This window comes from Pelophylax lessonae, assembly GCF_965119305.1.
Source record: "Pelophylax lessonae genome assembly, chromosome: 1".
Taxonomy (NCBI): domain Eukaryota; kingdom Metazoa; phylum Chordata; class Amphibia; order Anura; family Ranidae; genus Pelophylax; species Pelophylax lessonae.
Window position 1 is genome coordinate 805,704,516 of NC_138768.1, and position 21,237 is coordinate 805,725,752.

Consider the following 21,237-nt stretch of genomic DNA (forward strand, 5'->3'; position numbering starts at 1 on the left):
GCGTCTGCCTCTGCGGGAAGATCTCCTGTCTCAGGGTCAGATCTTCCATCCTGCTTTACGGTCGCTGGCTTTAACGGCCTGGCTGTTGAGACCCAGGTCCTGAAGGACAGGGGTCTCTCTTCTGAGGTCATCCCAACCCTTGTCAAGGCTAGAAAGACCTCCTCCGGTAAAATCTATTACCGTACCTGGAAGGCTTATTTCGCCTGGTGTGAGTCCAGGGGGTTCTCCCCTCGCTTGTACTCGGTGTCAAGAGTGTTGGCCTTCCTCCAGTCTGGAGTGGATCAGTGCCTGGCACTGGCCACGATCAAAGGCCAGGTGTCCGCACTGGCTATTCTTTTCCAACGCCCTGTGGCGTCTCATTCCCTGGTTCGCACCTTCATTCAAGGTGTGCAACATTTGGCTCCTCCCAGGAAGGAGCCCTTACCTCCATGGGACTTGAACTTGGTTCTGTCCGTCTTACAGCGTGCTCCCTTTGAAAACATTTGGGAAATATCGTTGCCTCTGCTGTCTAAGAAGGTTGCATTTTTGGTGGCGATCACTTCAGCTCGCAGGGTGTCAGAACTGGCAGCGTTATCTTGCCGTTCTCTGTACTTGGTGGTGATTCACCGGGATAAGGTGGTTTTGCGTCCGCATCCCTCCTTTCTTCCTAAGGTGTCTCTGAGTTCCACATTAATGAGGACATTGTCCTGCCTTCGCTTTTGTACAAAGCCTAAGCATCCTAAGGAGGTTGCTCTGCATTCCTTGGATGTTGTCAGGGCGATCAGGGTTTACCTGTCATCTACGGAGTCCTTTCGGAAGACTGATTCCCTCTTTGTCCTTTCTGAGGGACCTCGGAAGGGCATGGCTGCTTCTGCAGCCACTATTGCCAAATGGATCAGACAGACCATTGAACAGGCTTACGCCTTGAAGGAATGGGTTCCACCCTTCCCTGTTAAGGCGCACTCTACCAGATCTGTGAGTGCGTCCTTGGCCTATTGGCATCGGGCCTCGTGGCCCAGGTGTGCAAGGCTGCGACTTGGTCGTCGGTGCACACTTTTTCAAAATTCTACAAAGTAGACGTTCGGGCATCAGCTGATGCTTCCTTTGGCCGCAAAGTTCTCAGTGCGGCAGTGCCATGATGGACCCTTGTTTTTTTCTGGGTCCCTGGCTGTTGGCATTTGCTTTCCTGGGCTGTTGCTCCTGTTGAGCATTGTTTTTTGTTTTTTTCTGTTGCCTAGTTGGTTCTCTCACAGTGCATGTAAGATTCCTTTCTCTGATGTGGGTACTGCGTTGCCTTTTCTACGTTTGCGTCTCCCACCCCTCATGTCTATACTGCTTTGGGACATCCCAACAGTGATGACTTACAGGAGGCGGCGACTGTCAGAGGACGTAAGAGAAAACAGAATTTTTGTAACATCTTACCTGTAAAATTCCTTTCTCTGAGTCCTCCGACAGTCGCCGCCCCCGCCCCTCTTTTGGGGTTCTTATTACCTACTGCTACCAAACTGAGTTGGGAGTGGTGATGCAAGGGGGTATTGACCAGATGGGACAGCCCCCATGGGTGTGTATATGCTAATACCTTTTGACTAAGTCTATATGCCTAGCTACTCCTGCGGATAGGAAGTCAATACCCAACAGTGATGACTTACAGGATGCGGCGACTGTCGGAGGACTCAGAGAAAGGAATTTTACAGGTAAGATTTAACAAAAATTCCGTTATTGAAAAAAAAAAAAAAACACTGTCCCCCGGTGTAGATCCAGCATCAATCACAACTGAACGCCCCGAAAAAAAACAAAACAGTGTGGTGGCAGTGAAGAGCACCTGCTGGCCATGTTTCTGCACCCTAGTTCCCCTTACCAAATGTTTTTGTGCATATTTGAGTCGCTAAGCCTTGTTTCCTCATCATATGCACAAAAACATAGGAACTCTGATGCAAAAAAATGACAGCAGGTGCTCTAGACTGAATAGTAAAAATGTGAAATATTTGGCTGTAGCAGGAGGCAGTTTGTATGCTGAAGGGCTAGAGAGCGGTACAAGAATGAGTGTCTGCAGGACATATTGGAGGTTCCTTGCAAGTTTGGGGCTGCATTTCTATAAATGGAGTCGGTGATTTGATCAGGATCAGTGCTGAATGCAAAGAAGTAAACTGACCACACTGGGACGGATGTACTTCTATACTGAATGTGGTCAGCTTGAAACCGGAAAGACTGGCAGAATCACCAGGTATTTCATATAAAAGAAACCATGTAAAGGGAACAGGATACATTTTAATACAAATATATGGTACAACAGACATGTATCCGGAACATGAAATGTTGGGGTAATAACATACACCTAAGACCATGATTGGGTGAAGTGTGTCAACTTGGATGATAGCTTTTACCCCATTGCTGTACATGAAGATTTTCATAATTGGATTTGGACAAGAGTACTGGCTACTTTGAAAATTGTACTGAAAGATCCACTTTAGGAAATAACACTTCCTAAAAGCAGAGACCACAAGGTACCGGCTGTTACCTTTTATTAGCCAGAAAAGCCTTTCGGTGCCCCTCTGGTTTCCTTTCAGTTTATTACAGGAGCCTGACTGTGACTTCTTGTTCAAGTTCTACCACACTGTACAGCCTAAAGGGTGATACCACTTTCACTGTAAAGTTAGAATTCAACCCCAGTTTTTTTATTTTGTTTCTAGTTTTAGATGGGGGGGGGGGGGGATGGATATCCCTAAAGATACACTATATTACCAAAATTATTGGAATGCCTGGTTTACATGCTCATAAATGACACCCCAATTATAGTCTATAGGCTTCAATATTGTGTTGGCCCACCCTCTGCAGCCAGGGCCTCTGTTAGGTAGGCTTTACGGGGAACTGTGATTCCTGACGGCCCCCCTCCCCAAATGTCCAATTTACATTTCCCATCACAGATAGCCTCCCCTTCCCCCCTCCCCCCAACTTACTGGGGGAAGCCACTAAAAGCCAGGCAGAGATGTGTTGTGTTGTGCTCTCCCTCCTGTCAGAAGAGCGTTTATCTATACCACACATGAGACCAGATCGCTCTTAATGTAGATCGCGTTGCAATACACACACATCTCCTCCAAGGGCTGCTCACCTCCTGGCAGCAGGAAATGTGGATAGGGGGCAACAATCAAACTAGGTGTGTGTGCAGTGCAATGCGATCTACAAAAAGCCAGCGGGGGGAGAGGGAGAGAAACCGTCTTTCAGATGCTTTCCTCCTGCTGTCCGTGCCCCCTACAGGAGGACCGGTGGCATCACCTGGAGGCCCCGTCCCCTTATGTCATCTGTGAGGACATAAGGGGGCAGGGCCTCTAGGTGACATCACTGGGAGGCTACGCCCCTAATGGCTATATAACAAGCTGCATAGACCGGAGTCGGCATAATCACTGGAGACATCATCGGAGGAGGACCAGAGGGGAGAAGACCAGAGGAAGATATTTAATAAAGGATTTCTCAAAACGTCTCGCCATTATTTACATACACTGCCTTTTTATAGGGTGAATGGGTAGGGGGTACAATGTACCCCCTACCCATTCACATAGGGAGGGGGTATGGGATCTGGGGGGCCCCCTTGTTACAGGGGGAGTCCAGATTCCGATAAGCCCCCCGCTCGCAGACTCCCACAACCACCGCCCAGGGTTGTCCGGAAGAGGCCCTTGTCCTCATCAGCATGGGGACAAGGTGCTTTTGGGTAGGGGGTGCAGAGCTCCCCTACCCCAAAGCACCCCCCCCCCCCAGGTTGAGAGCGTGTGGCCTGGTATGGTCCGGGGGGGGTGGGGCCGCTCGCTCGTCCCCTCCCCTTTCCTGACTTGCCAGGCTGCATGCTCAGATAAGGGTCTGGTATGGATTTTGGGGGGGGGACCCCACGCCTGTGCAGTGGTTTTTCACAAAGCAACCCTGATCCTCCTCTTCTCGGGTCCCCCGGTGGTGCTCCTGGCTCCTCCCCCTTGACCAGTGCCCCCAACAGTGAGTCGCTTGCTATGAGGGCACTGGTGTGTGTGTATTCACTCCAAAGCCCTGCTCTATGCGTCTGCAAGACACATAGACGCAGCTCAACTCCATCCCCTGCTCTCTTCTTAGTTGCTCGCTGGCTGTGATTGACAGCAGTGGGAGTCAATGGCTCCTGCTGATGTCTCCGGCAATGAGAAGACGGTCTCTCGGGACAGCCGAGGCTCTTGTACACATCGCTTGTTCGAGAGGGGCTCAGGTGAGTATTGGGGGAGCAGAACACAGAAGGTTTTTTTTTACCTTCATTCATAGAATGCATAAAGGTAAAAAACCTTCAGCCTTTACAACCACTTTAAGGTGCTTTTGCATTTGCAGAAAATCTGACATCAAGTACAATGTAGGGCCAATAGCCCTCCATTGTAGTTGAGGACGCTGAGGACCATCCACAATCCAGAGTGTCAGAGAGAAGAGATGAGCGACAGCTTCTGGGTTAGTGAGAGATAAGGTAAGTAAAAGTCCTTCAAGCATATTAGGGAATCAAGATGACTGCACCAATGTTAAACAAAATCAACTCCTTACTGATTGCATTCACTAGTGGTGCAGCTTGATTTCCTGTTTTGCTTGAATGTCACAGTTGAGAGCTGGCTCAGCACCCGGAACTTGGGCAGAACATGGGTCGACCAACCTTGTTACTGGTACCCTAGGCATTTACACTCGTTTACCCCCTTTCATTGCAGGAGGAACCCCACTGCAAGCATGGATTCTATTTTCCCTGGAGTTCCGCTTTAAATTATTTTTATGATTTTTTTTTTTTGGGATTTTACTATTTGTCCTATGTAAACTATATATTTTCAGGATTACTTTACTTACTAAAAGGTTTAATTATTAAAGTTTTAAAATCTGAGATGTTGGCATTTCTCTCCTATAGATGATCAGATATGATATCTGATTGGACAGAACTGAAGCAAACCTAGCACGTGGCAAGCTTATTGGAAGCAACAATAACTAATAGAAACCAATCGGTAAACTGATGTGTGAAAGTGATGATGTAATACTTTTGGCTGCTGAGCATTTGGCTATTTGCTCTGTCTTAGTGAATAAGCCCCTCTGAGTATGACTAGAAAAGTCTGTTGTAGAGCAGCTTCAAGAGGGTGGATTTTAATGAATCGCCCATTTTTTTTTTTTTTTTCTAGAAACAAAAAGTACTTAGTAGATAATATACAAGAGTAAAACATTCTGTATGTTTTCAGTTGCTGCATACTGCCAGTACACATAAAAAGTATTATGACGCCCCCTGCTTTCGGTCATTGGAAACGGCACCTAACCCTCTGGAGCATAAACCACAGTAAAGTCTGGTGTGCTTCATAAAAACCATTTGCAGAGAGAAACAATGTATGGGACCTGTCATTGCTGCCCTCTCCTTCTGGTCTGGTAGTCATTCTAATACTACAGTTTCAGGTCTTTTTGCCTATTAAATCCTTAGGACAAGGATGTACATCAGGTGATCTGTTGTAATTTGCTGCATGCTTTTTTTTCTGGGTTAGTGACAAAGCAAGTACAGAGAGGGGCAACTAGCATTTCCACAGAATACGTTTCTCTTGAGGTCCTGTTAACAACAGCGGATGCCTTTAAAACGCAGCTACTGGTGTATGGTGTGAACACAGTTTACCTTTTTTTTAAATCTTTTTTTAAAATGTCACAAAGTGACATTTTTTTAAAAAGGAACTTTATGACAAAAACAATAAATTGGGGACCAGGCAGGATTTTTATAGTGATATTAAAGGCTTGTTTTCTTTTGTTTAAAAATAACAAACTTGTTATACTTACCTGCTCTGTGCAGTTATGCACAGAGCAGCCCAAATCCTGGGGGCTCCCAGCTTGAGAAAGGAGCGTGCCAGTAAGCCAGGGCGGGACGGCGCATGCTCCGAAACGCGTCTCAGGACTTTGACGTCACTGGCGCATGTTTGTGGCTCACTGTGCTGTCCGGCCCTCATTTTCGTCTCCACTCCCCAGAAGCCGGCTGACAGTCACGGAGGAAGCAGGATCAAAACGGAACGCCGGATCAACTGCGGGCCAAGAAACAAACTACCCAGGACGCCAGAGAGGGAAATGTGGGTGTTTGACTATGTGTCATGTCCAATAAATTGTCTACAGTCTACATTTAGAGGTGCCTTGTTGTCTTTTCTCTCTTTCCAAATCCTGGGGGCAGCCATTCAGGCACCCCTGGCCCCTGTGCTACCCCTCCAAATAGCAGCAGGCCCCCCCCCCCCGTTTGAAAATAACTTTTTCCTACTGGGTATGCAGTTTAATAGATTTCACTGAACAAGGGCCTTTATCGCATAAGGGACTTCCTAGACTGCAGAGGGATACGTCCCTCCTCGTACTTTATACAAAGCTTGGGGGTGCCCCCCTCGGAAAACTTCAGTTAGCAGAAAATTTGTCATTTTTTAACACACTGCAGAATCACAGCATGCAGTGGCGTAGCGTGGGTTGTCAGCGCCCGGGGCAAGGTAAGCAATTTGCGCCCCCTACACAGACCACTACACTGACGCCTACACTGACCTAGCTGACCACTACAGAGACCTACCTTATTCTTACACTAACCTACCTGATTACTATACTGACACCTACACAGACCTACCTGACCACAACACAGACACCTACACTGACCTATCTTATTCCTACACTGACCTACCTTATTCCTGCACTAACTAACCTGATCACTACACAAACCTACCTGACAATTACACTGACCCCCTACACTGACCTACCTGTTTCCTGCACTAACCTACCTGATCACTATACTGACACCTACAGAGACCTATCTGACCACTACAGAGACTTACCTGATTCCAACACTTACCTACCTTATTACTACACTGACCCCCTACACTGACATTCCTGATTCCTACACTGACCTACCTGACACCTTTACTGACCCCTACACTCACACCCCTACACCGACCCCCCACCACACACTGACCCCTTTACTGACCCCTTTACTGACCCCTTTACTGACCCCTTCACTGACACCTACACTGGCCCCCCTTCTTCCCTGCCCCTCCTTCACTAACCCCCCTAGACTGAACCCCCCCCCCCACACTGACCCCTTTTCTGACACATACACTGGCCCCCCTTCACTGACCCTTCTTCACTGAGACCTACACTGACATTCCTGATTCCTACACTGACCTACCTGACACCTTCACTGCCCCCTACACTTACACCCCTACACTGACCCCACCCCCCACCACACACTGACCCCTTCACTGACACCTACACTGATACCTACACTGGCCCTCCTTCACTAACCCCCTAGACTGAACCCCCCCCCCCTTCACTGACCCCTTCACTGACCCCTTCACTGACACCTACACTGACACATACACTGGCCCCCCTTCACTGACCCTTCTTCACTGACACCTACACTGACCCCTACACTGACATTCCTGATTCCTACACTGACCTACCTGACACCTTCACTGACCCCCCCCACACTGACCCCTTCACTGATACCTACACTGAGCCCCCTTCCCTGCCCCTCATCCCTGCCCCTCCTTCACTGACCCCCCTAGACTGAACCCCCCCCCTACACTGACCCCTTCACTGACACCTACACTGACACATACACTGTCCCCCCCTTCACTGACCCTTCTTCTCTGCCCCCTAGACTGACCTCTAGACCGACCCCCCCCCCTCCTACACTGACCCCTAAACTGACCCCCCCTACACTGACACCTACACTGACCCCCCTACATTGACCCCCCGTTCACTGAACCCTTACACTGACCCCCCTACAAAGACCCCTTCATTGACACCTACACTGACCCCGCCTACATTGACCCCCCTTCACTGAACCCTTACACTAACCCCCCCACCGACCCCTTTACTGACTCCCCTACATTGACCCCTTTACTGACCCCCCTTCACTGACCCACCCCCCACTGACACCTACACTGACCTCCCCTACAGTTCCACTTTCACTTTACTGCAGTCAGTGCTCTCCAGTCCAGGCTGCCCCCCCCCCTCCTCCCTCCCTCCCTAGATGCCTTGTGTGTCTGTCAGTCCAGAAAAACATCTCTCATGGTCTCACCTCTCACAACTCTCTCTTCAGTCCTCTTCACGCTGTGCTGGCTGAGTGCCACAACTGGAAAGATGGAGATGAATGATTCCTGTGACAGCGCCGGGCGGCTAAGTGAAAAGAAGGCTGCTGATTCGCTGAGCTGACTAAGCTGTGCAGAACACCCCGCCGACAGGCGGGGCTTGGCTTGCAATGCTACGCCAATGGGCAGGGGAGGCACAGTCCAGCTCCGCCCCGCCTCGACCCACAATTTCCAGCCATAGGGCGTCCGCCAGCTATCTCCCTGCCTAAAGATGGCGGCATCCGCAAACAGTGTCGACACCGTGTTAATAATATATATAATGTCAGACAGAGTGACACTGCAGGATGCGCCCCCCCCAGATGTTGCGCCCGGTGCGGCTGGCCCCCCCCTGCACCCCCACGCTACGCCACTAACAGCATGCACCATGTTCGAAAACAAATGTATGCAAGAGATGTATATCTAACCTATACAAGCTCTTTATCACTCCATCTGATAAACTTTCCTACCAGGTGGTGTGGAAGAGCGATTTAGGTATGACTTTTGAGGTGGAGGACTGGTGTTCCTAGAGTACCCCGAATTCACAAAGGTGTACTGAACACTGCTCTGACCGAAGCAGGATACAAAGTTCAGACTAGATGGTATTTGGTGCCAGAGCACCTTTAAGAATGTACTCAGGTTCATCGGCTTCAGGGGTTGTGGCCAGATGGGCACCACTTTACACATATTGTGGATTTGTCCTAAAGTTCAATGCTTTTGGATGAGGCTACACTTTTTTTTTTTTATACTCTGTAACTATGGTAAATATTACCAAGGACGCAAGCATAGCCCTGTTGAATAAGCTGGTTGAGAATATCCCAGGACACACACAGACATTAATCTACATCATGTTTTTAGCGGTTAAAATCACTATTGCATCGACATGGAAAAGTCCAGTCATAGATCCTGCCTTGATAAAAAATGCAAACTCACTTTGATCATGCTGAACAAAAATATTGTGAGTGTCTTACAGGACAAGCAATCGCGCTTTGAAAATGTTGGTCCCCCTGGCTTAGTAATTTGCAGGTTCTGGACACAGAGAGTTGACCCCCAGGGTCGAGAGAGCCTGAGTCCCTTGGACAGAACCACTTTCTTCCCTTTCTCCTCTTTTTAGATCTACTATTATTTCTTCTATACTCCCTCATTACCTCTTCTCTTTGATTTCTCAATTTCTTTTTCTATGTATATGGCCCTCCTGGTATAGATAATGGGGTCCTCAGGACCCAAATACATGGTCGAACAGATGTCTGGACCTGGCCCTGAGAGAATACTGGTTTTGAGATGAAAGTATTATTTATATAGAGTTTTCGTTGATCAGTTTTAATGATACCCCTAGGTTTTGAGGGCTTTTACATTTCCTACTTGGAAAGGTACTGTTTTTCCCTTCAATCAGGGTCCTTCACATCATAGAACTGCTGTGAGTCGGCCCACAGTAACAGTCCAACTTTTGTTCCTTGTTGCCTTATGTGTACCAATACTGCTGTGTATGTTAGACTAGCAACTTACTGTTGATGCAATAATTTGTATTTTTTATATCTTGAAACAAAAAACTTAAAAACGATTGAAACAGGAAATGCAATTTATTTTAGTAAATATAAACTGCTTAATACCTTTTTCTCATCAGCAGTATATAGTAGTCTTGTGACTTCGATCAGTGTCTTGTTAAAGCTTGTAGGAGGAGTTTTTTTCATTCTACTCTGACTGTCCTATGAGGCTCCAGGACCCCTGGCCCTCTGTCTGGACAGTGCTGATAGGCCCTGTGCTGATCACATGCACTCTCCCAAGAAAAACTCTGGAGGCACTCTGCTCAGTTTGGTGTGTATTGCTACAAAGCTCTGTTCTACCAGGGGATGGATTGGGGACAGTGGAAGAAGGATTACCCCTTGGCTGGCAGCCTGAAGATGTCAGCAGGTGGCAGAGCACACCACAGCACTGCAGTGAAGGTAGATGTAGTTCTGCTATAGTACTATAGTATAGTTCTATTGGCTGCAGTACAACGGATTGCACTGAATTTTGCTGAAGGAAAGCATTCCATGCTGTAGGTTTTTTCAGCACACATCACTGCATGGTGGTGGTGAAACCTTGTACTGTATATATTTATTTAAGTGCACAAAAAACACCCATAAATCCTTTGAAAAAAAACATGTGAACCAGTAACTTTCTATTCTGTCTGGCTGTGCTGCATTCTTATTTGTTAGCAATGTTTTTACTTCTCCACACAATGGAGGTGTTCTGTAGTCCTTTTCATTCACAATTTACTCCCTGTCCTTGTGTAAAAACACCATGCATTGGATAGGAAGTGTGTTACTGTAGGAAAAAAAAGAAAATGAATGCAGCCACCACATACAAGCCCTGGTGATCTGCAATTGATATTACATGTTCTTAGGTTTAACTACGCTTTAATTGGGATAAAGGGGCCTATATGAAAAGGTTTTACTTAACATATTACTTGCTATAGATTTGTGGAATAGTCTGAACATCTAATGTTTTCTGTTATTAGGCAGGTCTGTGAACAGCAGGAACAGAGGATTGATTACAATGCTCTCAGCGGGTGCCTTGGAAAGCCAGTTATCATTACCCTGTCTAATGCAACCTATCAGGGAGACCTGGTTCATGTTCTTCACGGTCGGTCACTTATGTTGAGTAAAGGTAAGTATGTTGTTCCAGTTATAGTGGTTAATGTTGAAGCACTTACAAAGAAATTTTTGTTTAGTTTTGAATAGCGTGGGCAATGATTAAAACCGATGTCAAGTTTTTTTTTCTTTTTTTTTTTTTTGCCGGTCAATGGGAGGGAGATTTTCTGTCACTTCAGTTAACACCCTAACAACTAATGCGGAGACAACTCTGAGTACCAATGGCAGGAGACAGAAGAGAATCCAGGAAATAAGCCGAGGTCATGGCAGGTGGCAGACAAGCACAAACGGAGCCGGGGTCGGTAGACTTGAAGTCAGACGCTTAAAACACAAAACACTAGTCCAAACAGGAGCTTAGAGAAATGGGAAGTTGCTCAAGCAACGTGGGCAGCATTGAGCATGTCTTATATTGGAAAGCAAACTAGGAGGCTGGCCAGGAAGTGATAGAATGGATGGGGGAAAAACCCCACAGTATAGCAGGAGATGCCCATCGGTGTGGATTTGCCAAACTTTCCAGATTTATGAGTTTTAAAGAGAAGGCTCCCCCTTTGCCTGTGCCCCTGTCTGTGTCCACTCCACCAAGAAAGCTAGTGCGTCTTTGGTCTTTAGCCATCAGCCTTCCATGTCTCAGGTTTATAAGGCTGCAGCCTGGGCTTAGGCAAATGGTAGGTAGATTTGTCAGCATTATGGGAGGCCAGTTTTGGTGGCAAGGCATTGCAGGCAACTCTATCATTGTTTTTGGCATTTGCTAACCCTTCTGTTTCTAAAATGCTAGGTAACGTTTCATGGTTTCTTGCATAAGAAATGTGGTGTCTGTTAAAGAATGAAAAAGAAAAGGTAGTTATGGCAAACCCCTTTCTCAAAAGCCATTAAGGAACACTTTTTCCTCACCTTTTGTTTTGGATATTGGCCTTTTTTTGCTGTTTCGTAATGCTGTCTACAACTTGCCACCAGGATGGTTAAAAGAAGGTTTAACCACTTTACCACCGGAGGATTTTCCTGCTAAAAGACCAGGGGTTATTTTGCGATTTTTTACTGCGTGACTTTAACGGACAATCGCGCGGTCGTGCGACGCTGTACCTAAACGAATTTCACGTCCTTTTTTTCCCACAAACAGAGCTTTCTTTTGGTGGTATTTGATCACCTGTGCGATTTTTTGATCACGCGCTATAAACAAAAAAAGAGCGTAATTTTTGCAAAAACAACAATATTTTTCACTTTTTTTTATATGAAATTCCCCCAAAAAAAAATGTAAAAATCAAAATTTTTTAAAATTTTCGGCCAATTTGTTTTACGCTACCTATGTTTGGTAAAAAAAATCGCAAAAAGCGTATTTTGATTGGTTTGCGCAAAAGTTATCGCGTTTACTAACAAAGGGAAAGATTTTTGTCATTTTTGGTGTTTTTTTTTTTAACGAGTAATGGCGGCGATCTGCGATTTTTTTTTTTGCGGTACTGCGACATTGCGGCGGACAGATCGGACCCTTGACTGACATTTTTGACACTTTTGGGGGTACCAGTGACATTACTGCAGTAATCAGTGCTATATATATGCACTGTTACTGCAAAAATGACACTGGCAGGGAAGGGGTTAACAGTATTGGACAGGGAGGGGTTAAGTGTGTCCTAGGGGCGTGATTCTAACTGTGCAGGGACAGGTCTACTAGTGTAAAAACAAAGATCAACAGTTCTACATAGTAGAACTGTTTGATCTTCACTTTTACACAGGGAGAACTGACAGGTGGCTTGTTTACACAAGCCGCTCTGTCTTTCTCCCGCTGTAGCGGCGATCGTAGTGTGACCGGCGGACATCGGGTCCGCCAGTCACACTCCCGCACTCCTCCGTGAACGAGCCGAGGCGGGCGCGCGCCTCAGCGGGCGCGCGCCCGCCCGCTATTGGCTCTGGAAGGAGTGACAGGCGAGCGACGTAGACCTACGTCACTCTGCCTGGCCGGGGCCGACTGCCGCAGTAAATATACTGTGCGCAGTCGGCAAGCGGTTAAAGCTCTAAGGGGAATACTTAAAGCGGAGTTCCGGCCTCAAAATCGACTTTACAACATCCGCTTGCTGTAATGTAGCTGAAAAAAAAATTGGATAATTTCAATTTTTTTTTTTTTGATTTACTTACCTTGTTATTAAAGAATATATTTGCCTTCCTTCCTCTTCCTCCCTCTGTGGCCGCAGCCCGCGCCGTCTATTCCTGCTTGCATTGGCTCCTGGGAGCCGAACGTCATCGCTCCTAGGAGTCAAAGCGCCTGCCCCAGCCCCGCTCGTCACTTCCGGTGCAGGTGTGTTTTTCCCTGCTGAACAGCTTCTGGGCATGCCCAGAAGCTGTGCAGGGATGACACGCCTGCATGGGAAGGGACGAGCAGGGCATTCTGGGACTCCGACGTCACCGAAGAGGACACCGAAGAGGACGCTCTGGCTTCAGCTGCCTACACCTGGGATGGCAGCGCTGGACAAGACATTTTCAAGGTAAGTATTTCTTCTAAAAGTTAAGTGAAACCGGGGACAGTTCAGAGGCTATCGTTGCTGAAATGCACTAGCCCTGACTGAACCAGGGGTATTTTTATCTAAATATTTTTTTTGAGGCCGGAACTCCCCTTTAAAGTGGTTGTAAACCCTTACATATACCCAGAGGAGTGACAGGCATCAGTTGATACACAGAAATGAAACCATTCCCCCTACATCCATTCAAAGTGCAGAATTTATGCAGGGTCTCCCAGCTCTGAAAAGCTGGGCATGGAGAGCTGAAGTTTTATTAGTGAGGGGAGCTCTGAGAGCTGATTGGAGGGAAAGTACACAACCCCCTTCACTCAGTACACAAGAACAGAGCTGAGACTGTCAAGTATCTTGAGGCTCCCTCCCCTGTCACTATTTTTCTCTTGGTGTCAGGAAAGCTCGTCAGAAGGGACTCATGCTGATAGCAGAGGAATGAAGCAGCAGACAGAAATGACACTTGCATTGGATTGAGACAAGTTCACACTATAGAGGGGGGTAGTTTTTGTTCATATTTCATGTGTGAGGTCTACAACCACTTTAAGCTTTTGCGTCTATTGTCCAGTCTTCAACATGTGGCAGCATAAATTTACTGATGGTGAATATGAAAGGCCTTGTTCCTTAATGAACTCAAAGAAAGGCATTTTGTTGGTTAGTATAAAAATCCCATTATTTCATCAAAACCCATTTGAGTTGATCACTTCTCCCCCAAACAGTATTTAAAATACTGCCTCATACTCTCCCAAACAACAATTAGAGAAGGATCACGTATCACAACTCCCAATGCATATCATTCATTGGACTTGGTCACAAGTTCACAAAGCATCTCTGCAATAAAAATGTGGATATTTTAAAGTCAGTGTGTGCAGATTATCTCAAAATATATTCAAGCCAGAATTACACATGCTTACACTCTGCTTTATTTATTCTATATGCAGTGGAATTATGACCTTAATGCCCGTACACACTTGACGGAAATCGGACGAAATATCCTCCGATTTTTCTCTCTTGCTCAGCGTTCATAACCGTTTTTAGTTGACAGTGTATAAATGTTCACGAAATTTCTTGTCTGATTTTTTTTTTTTTTTTTTTGGTACATTTGTTCCCAGACTTCCGGGTTGTCAGCAACTTCAGATAATGTGCGGTCTTTCGTATACGATTTTTCACGGACATACTGCATACACATTAAACGTAAATTGGTTGTCTGGGGACGGACGATACAAACTTTTGCCGTTTGTCCCTCCGTTTTTTTTCGTTGAAAATGTCGGCATCGGCTGCTGAAAGTCGTGTACACACTAGCCGAAAATCGCACGATTTTACCTCAGACGGGAATTTTCGGCAGATTTTCTACTAGTGTGTACCCCACTTTAGCCGATTTTCAACATCACTGTTCCAAAATATAACAAAAAACAGTCATAACTGTCTTAGCTATTGGTAAATAAACAGCATTAACTACCTGAGCAGAGGTTCTTTCCTATCTTTACTCTATCCAAAACAAAAAAAAAACTTTTTGGATAGAGTTGGGCTCTAAAAGATAAGTGAATTAGAAAAAATAAGGAATTTATCGGTTTTTCCCTTTTTATTTAACCCACATTCCCCCTCCACAGGTGCATCTTTGCCTCGATCCAGCGGCTGCAATTCCACGGTTTGCATCCAGTACTGCAAGTCTTCACTGTCCTGGTCCTGCCTGCGCATTACAACCCATTAGACTTCCTTCCGTGAGACCATCTCTGACCTTAGGACACAGCCCCATAAAAGTCTTTGGAGTGCTAATGCGCAGGCGTGGCCAGGACAGTGAAAACTTGCATTGCATTTAAAACAGTGTAACTGGCCTTTAGCTTGGAGTAAGTATGGAGCTTTGAAAGGGGGGGGGGGGGGCAGCGGGGTTAGGTTATGTAGCACGGCCCCCTAGAGGACTGCTTAAAATTGCACTTTCTGGATTCCCCTGGGTTACCCTTAGCAACTGATAGCAGACAAACAGCTAGTCCGTGGCTCAGTCCATAATCAACCCAGGGGATGTTGGTTTTTTTTGTTTTTATTTTATTTAGAACTGGGATAGGAGAAGGGATGAGTGGGATACTATGAACTATGCACAATTCTGAGAAAAACTAGCTGCAGTGTGCGGCAAGGCCACTGCCTCACCTTGCCACTGAAGTGAAGATAGAAACTATGATCCTGTTTGTTACTCCTCAGGGTCCTAGCTTGGCACCCCCTTTTTCACTTGCTGTGTGTGCTAACACCTGTCCATTGACTCTCCACTGGAGTGGTCCTCTTCCTGGGCAGACCCCTGGCAAGCTTCCAGGTACTAACAGACACTGTTTTTCCCAAGGTTGCTTCTGCCTCAAATTCCACTTGTCAGCTTCCTGGACCTCCTGGCTCAGCAACACACTTTTGGCTCAATAAGCCGACTGCCTGTGACCACCTTCCACATCAGACAGGAGGAGAGACGGCCATCACCCTCCTCCTGGGACTTGGCTTCTCACCCATAGACACCCTGTCACATGTGCCCTTGGCTTTAATAACATATCCCAGGATGCACCACTGTTTGTGCCAACCCACTGGGATAGCCATAAAAGCCTGTGTGTCACTGGCTGGGTTTCCTCCACTGTCCAACAAGCTCCCCTGTTGGATACAGTGGGGACACTCCCTCAGCCCAGATGAATCACACCCTGAACACATGTAACAGGTCTAACAGCTGATCAGGCTCCTCTGATAAGCATATGGAGCAGGCTATGCTTTACCTGCTATGCTTTACCTGCTACTCCCCTGCCTAGCACCTATCTAGGAGGGTGCTACAGTTATGTCAGAGGAAGGCGGCAAGAAGCATAAATGCACTTTGCTTTATAGTGCACTTAACCTTAAGTTAAATGGATTTTTTATTGTGTTGGATCCTCGTTTTTTAATTGTTTATTGTGCAATAAACATCGTAACATCATAAAATTAATCACAAACACATTTTACACTAAATCGGAGTGTGCATTAAAGCATAACTAAAAGCAAAACTTTTTTTCTCTTATGTCCTCCGGCAGTCGCCGCCCACTCATAGTCTTCACCAATGGGGTATTTATTGACTTCCTCTCCTTAGGAGTAGCTAGGCAAAAGACTTGTTAAAACAAAAGCATTTACATGGACACACCCATGGGGGCTGTCCCACGGGTCCAATACCCCCCCTGCAATAGCCATCCCAACTCAGTTTGTCTTCTGCCTAGTTCAGGAGTAGTCAAGCTTCCCTGTGCTGGGGCTACAGTCTCAGCCTTCTTCTTCTATTTTATGGTTTTATTTTCTGAAAATGTCATTTTTTTTCTTTGCATTCCTAGCTCTTTATTTTGTCAGCTTTTAGTTAGTCGGATCTTCGGATGAAGATGGAGTTTGCGAAGCTGGTCGTCCTGGTTATCCAGGACAGAGGATCAGATGGAATCCCAGCCCGCCATCGAGCGTTTCGCAGGCTATGTGTTCACCCTGGCCTCACAAACGACCCATCCCTGTCCTTAGGGATGCAGCCTTGTGAGGTGGCTACCTCACCGGACACATGCACGGTTCGTCCGTGCACTCCTGGTGTCCTGCGTTTTTGCCTGGCGGCACTTCCCTGCCATCTGAGGGTGGGCAGTTTTCCGTTTGATATGAGGCACCCCACGCCATCGGGTACAGGTGAGTACACTCTGTGTGGGGCCTCTGTCTGGGGTCGGCAGTCCTCTGTGTCTGTGGTGTCCCCTATGTCTGTGTGTTTTGGGCTCCCTGATCCCGGTCCCTGCGGGGGTTTTTTCTCTCACAGCCAGCGCTGTGTGGGGTTTGGGGGATTCCTCTCCTGTGTCACTAAGGGTGCTTGGAGGTACAGACTCGTGCGGCAACCGCTGCGGGGTTAAAAGCCATTTTAGGTGTGGGCAGCATGTCTGGCTTCACTGTGGGCGCTTATACAGCATTGTATGTAGTGTGTCTGGCAACGATCGTTTCGAGCACATGTCGGCGGCCATTTTGCCGAAGCCTCCCATTGCCTTGCATAGGCATCCATGTTTCCTTAGCCAGCAGCCTCTGTTCAGTCTCTGCGGTGACATCACTTCCTTCCGACCTAAGGAGCTGGTAACACGCTTGTGGGGCTCTGTCCTGCTGTCCTTTCTTTTCCTCCATTGTGCAATCTTCCTGGCTTCAGTTTGTCCCTGCGGGAGGTCTGTGTTCCACAGTCATAGTAGCGGTGTGCTGCTGGGTCTGCGGCGCACTTAAAGGGCCAGTACCTTTGCAAAAAAAGTTTTTTTTTTTTTTTTTAATGGAATCCCAGGACAGCAAATTCCCTCCAGCCTTGGTGGGGGATTCAAGTTCTTCTGAATCCTCTACTCTGACTAATTTGGCTGCTGTTGTGGCGACTTTGGTGTCCAAAATGGATGTGCTGTTGTCTGAACGTGCTGCTAGAAAAAGGCCTAGGATTTCTTTTTCTTATGATTCTGAATGTGACATGGTTGCTGTAGGTAGTGTGCCCCTTTCAGGGTCTCGCTCTTCTCAGGACCCGCAAGAGTCTGAGGGGGAGGCGGAGGTTACAGGGGTGGATGATTCCCCCCCTGGGACGCCGGAGAAACGTGCAGCTATGGATGCGCTGATTTCTGCCATTAAAGAAACACTACATTTAGAGGATGAGCCCAATCCTCCGGGCATTGTGTCATCTTTTGTTACACACAGAACCCGCAAGACAGCGCAGGTTTTTCCCTGCCCCGCTGATTTTCATCACACTGTGAATGAGCAATGGCGCAATTTGAAACACACCTTCACGGTGCCTAAAAGGTTTCAACTTCTCTATCCTTTTGCGTCTACTACGGTTGCACGCTGGTGTGTGGCTCCTCAAGTGGATCACACTGTAGCCAGATTGAACAAGGCTACTCTGGTTCCTACCGAAGATTCTCCGGTATTTAGGGATCCTACGGATAGGAGGCTGGAATCCCTTGCCCGCCACACCTATGTGGTGGCGGGTTCCATGCTCAAGCCTATTTTCGCCTCTGTCATGGCGGCTCAGGCTGTGGCGGACTGGACCAAGGTGCTCAGACGCACACTCGTGGTTGTTTCTGCCCCCCACTACCGTGGAGATGGTGGACCAGATTTATCAAGGGGTCATGTATTTGTGCGATGCGGCCTTAAATGAGGCCCCTTTGGTTGCGCGCCTGTCCAGTGTCGCGGTGCTTAACCGTCGGCTGATATGGTTGAAGAGCTGGTCGGCTGACCAGAAATCTAGAAAGGCGGTGGCTGACATTCCCTATGCGGGGTCTCTCCTTTTTGGATAATCCCTGGATGAATTGGTTAAGGGAGTCACTGGGGGCAAGAGCACTCTGCTGCCCCAGAATACTAAGGGCAATTTTTTACACGGCAAGCGGGGTCCCGCCTCTAAACCTAATCAGGGTCCTTTCGTGCCTTCAAGTCACAGTACAAGGGGAAACCCTTCAAGGGCCAGGGTGGCCAGAGAGAGCCCTGGGCCGGCAAACAAAAATCCAGCCAAGCTGGTGCGGCGGCTCAGTCCGCCTCTGCCTGAAGGGGCGCCCTCACCCATTTCAGGGGTGGGGGGACGTTTGCGCGGTTTCCTCCAACCTTGGCTGCTCCGAGTTCAGGACAGGTGGGTTCAGGAAATCGTTCGATCAGGGTACAAGATCAAATTTCTTTCACGGCTGGCCGGCAGACAGATTCTTTCCCTCAAATCTTCATTTGACCCCAGGGTTACAAGACCTGCATCAAGCGGTACAGGATCTCCTTGCTCAGGGGGTAATCGTCCCGGTGCCTCATCGGGACAGCTTTTGGGGGTTTTACTCAAATCTGTTCACTGTGCCCAGAAAGGAGGACAAAGTGCGTCCGATTCTGGATTTGAAAGCTCTGAACCGCTTTGTGCGCGTTCGAAAGTTCCACATGGAATCGCTCCGCTCAGTGGTGGCCTCTCTGAGCCCGGGAGAATTCCTGGCCTCTATCGACCTGAAGGATGCGTATCTACACATCCCCATTTTCGAGGGTCATCAGAGGTACCTCCGGTTTGCTATTGCGGAGGATCATTATCAGTTTGTGGCGTTACCCTTTGGTCTCGCTTCGGCTCCAAGGGTCTTTACCAAGGTGTTGGTGCCTGTTCTAGGCCTGTTACGGGCATAGGGCATTGCCGTCTTGGGTTATCTGGACGATGTCCTGTTAAGATCGAGTGCAAGTCAGAGCCTGCTGCGCGATCTGTCCACTACGGTCCAGACGCTCCAGGAGTACGGTTGGACCATCAACGTTCAGAAGTCGACCTTGTCTCCTTCGGTTCGTCTCCCGTATTTGGGAATGGTTCTGGACTCTGCGCAAGCAAAGGTGTTCTTGCCAGAGGACAAGCTCCGGACCCTACAGTCCGAGGTCAGGTCCCTCGGGGACAACGAATCCTCGTCACTCAGGACCTGTATGCGGTCCCTGGGGTTGATGGTATCGGCCTTCGAGGCGATACCATTTGCACAGTTTCACACGCGGTCTCTCCAAGTGGAGATCCTGGCCAGATGGGACAGACTACCTCAGTCCTTGAACGTGAGAGTTTCTCTGAGTCGCCAAACCAGAATGGATCTCTTGTGGTGGCTTCAGTCCCCGGCTGTGTCGGAAGGGAAATCCTTCCGGCCATTACTATGGACGGTGATTACCACGGATGCCAGCCTGTCAGGCTGGGGTGGCCTCCTGGGCAATCTATCTGCCCAGGGCACTTGGTCGGAGGAGGAATCCTCCCTTCCGATAAACATATTGGAATTGAGAGCGATCAGGCTGTGCCTGTTCCATTGGTCGGATCGTCTTCAGGGCCGTCCTGTACGGGTGCAGACGGACAATGCCACTGTGGTGGCGTGGTGTCGTGTATCGACCACCAAGGGGGCACCAGAAGTGCCCAGGCGGCCCAGGAAGTGACCAGTATTCTGTCTTGGGCCGAGACTCATGTCCCGGCGATATCGGCAGTTCACATTCCGGGTGTGGAGAATTGGCAGGCAGATTATCTGAGCCACCAGACCCTGGACCAGGGGGAATGGTCCCTGCACCCGGAGGTATTTCAAATGCTGTGTGCAAAATGGGGATCCCCGGATGTTGATCTGTTCGCGTCTCGGCTAAACCACAAGGTGGAAAGGTTCGTGGCAAGACCGCGCGATCCTCTGGCAGACGCCTCGGATGCGCTGGTGGTGCCTTGGCATCAGTATCGTCTGATCTATGCCTTTCCTCAGATTCAGTTGTTGTCCAGGTTCCTTCGCCGGTTGGCCTTGGAACAAACACTGGTGATTCTGGTGGCGCCGGACTTGCCACGCCGGTCCTGGTACGCGGACATCGTTCACCTGGCCGTCGAGCTTCCATGGCGGCTGCCAATGTGGGAAGATCTGTCTCAGCGACCGATCTTCCATCCTGCTTTACAGTTGCTGGCTTTAACAGCATGGCTGTTGAAAGCCAGGTCCTGAGAGACGAGGGTCTCTCCTCAGAGGTCATTCCTACTTTAATCAGGGCTACAAAAGCCTCGTCTGGTAATATTTATTACCGAACATGGAAAGCTTATTTTGCCTGTGAGTCCAGGGGTTTCTCTCCTCGTTCATACCCGGTGGCGAGAGTGTTGGCTTTCCTTCAATCTGGTGTGGACCAGCGCCTTGCGTTGGCCATGATTAAGGGCCAGGTTTCTGCACTGGCTGTTCTTTTTCAGCGCCCTGTGGCGTCTAATCCTTTGATTCGCACCTTCATTCAAGGTGTGCATCACTTGGCCCCTCCTAGAAAGGAGCCCTAAAGGGATTGCGTTGCATTCTTTGGATATTGTCATGGCGATCAGGATTTACCTGTCGTCGACTGAATCCTTTCGAAAATCTGATTCTCTCTTTGTCCTTTCTGAGGGACCTCGGAAGAGTATGGCTGCGTCTGCGGCGACCATTTCAAAATGGATCAGACAGACAATTGTTCAGGCCTATTCGTTGAGGGAATGGGTACCACCCTTCCCTGTCAAGGCGCACTCTACCAGGTCGGTGAGTACGTCTTGGGCCCTCCGGCATGAGGCTTCGGTGGCCCAGGTGTGCAAGGCTGCGA

General features: G+C 48.2%; 1 protein-coding gene across 1 annotated transcript in view; it reads left to right on the forward strand.

Moving 5' to 3' along the window:
• The window catches only part of LOC309549589 (piRNA biogenesis protein EXD1-like), a gene marked incomplete at its 3' end in the record, with an annotated part of 299,356 nt that overhangs the window by 49,790 nt on the left and 228,329 nt on the right, over positions 1-21,237 (forward strand). Inside the window, exon 2 of the mRNA XM_082249962.1 lies at positions 10,582-10,730. Coding sequence (XP_082106088.1) covers positions 10,582-10,730 — 149 coding nt within the window. The remainder of the gene's footprint in view (positions 1-10,581; positions 10,731-21,237) is intronic.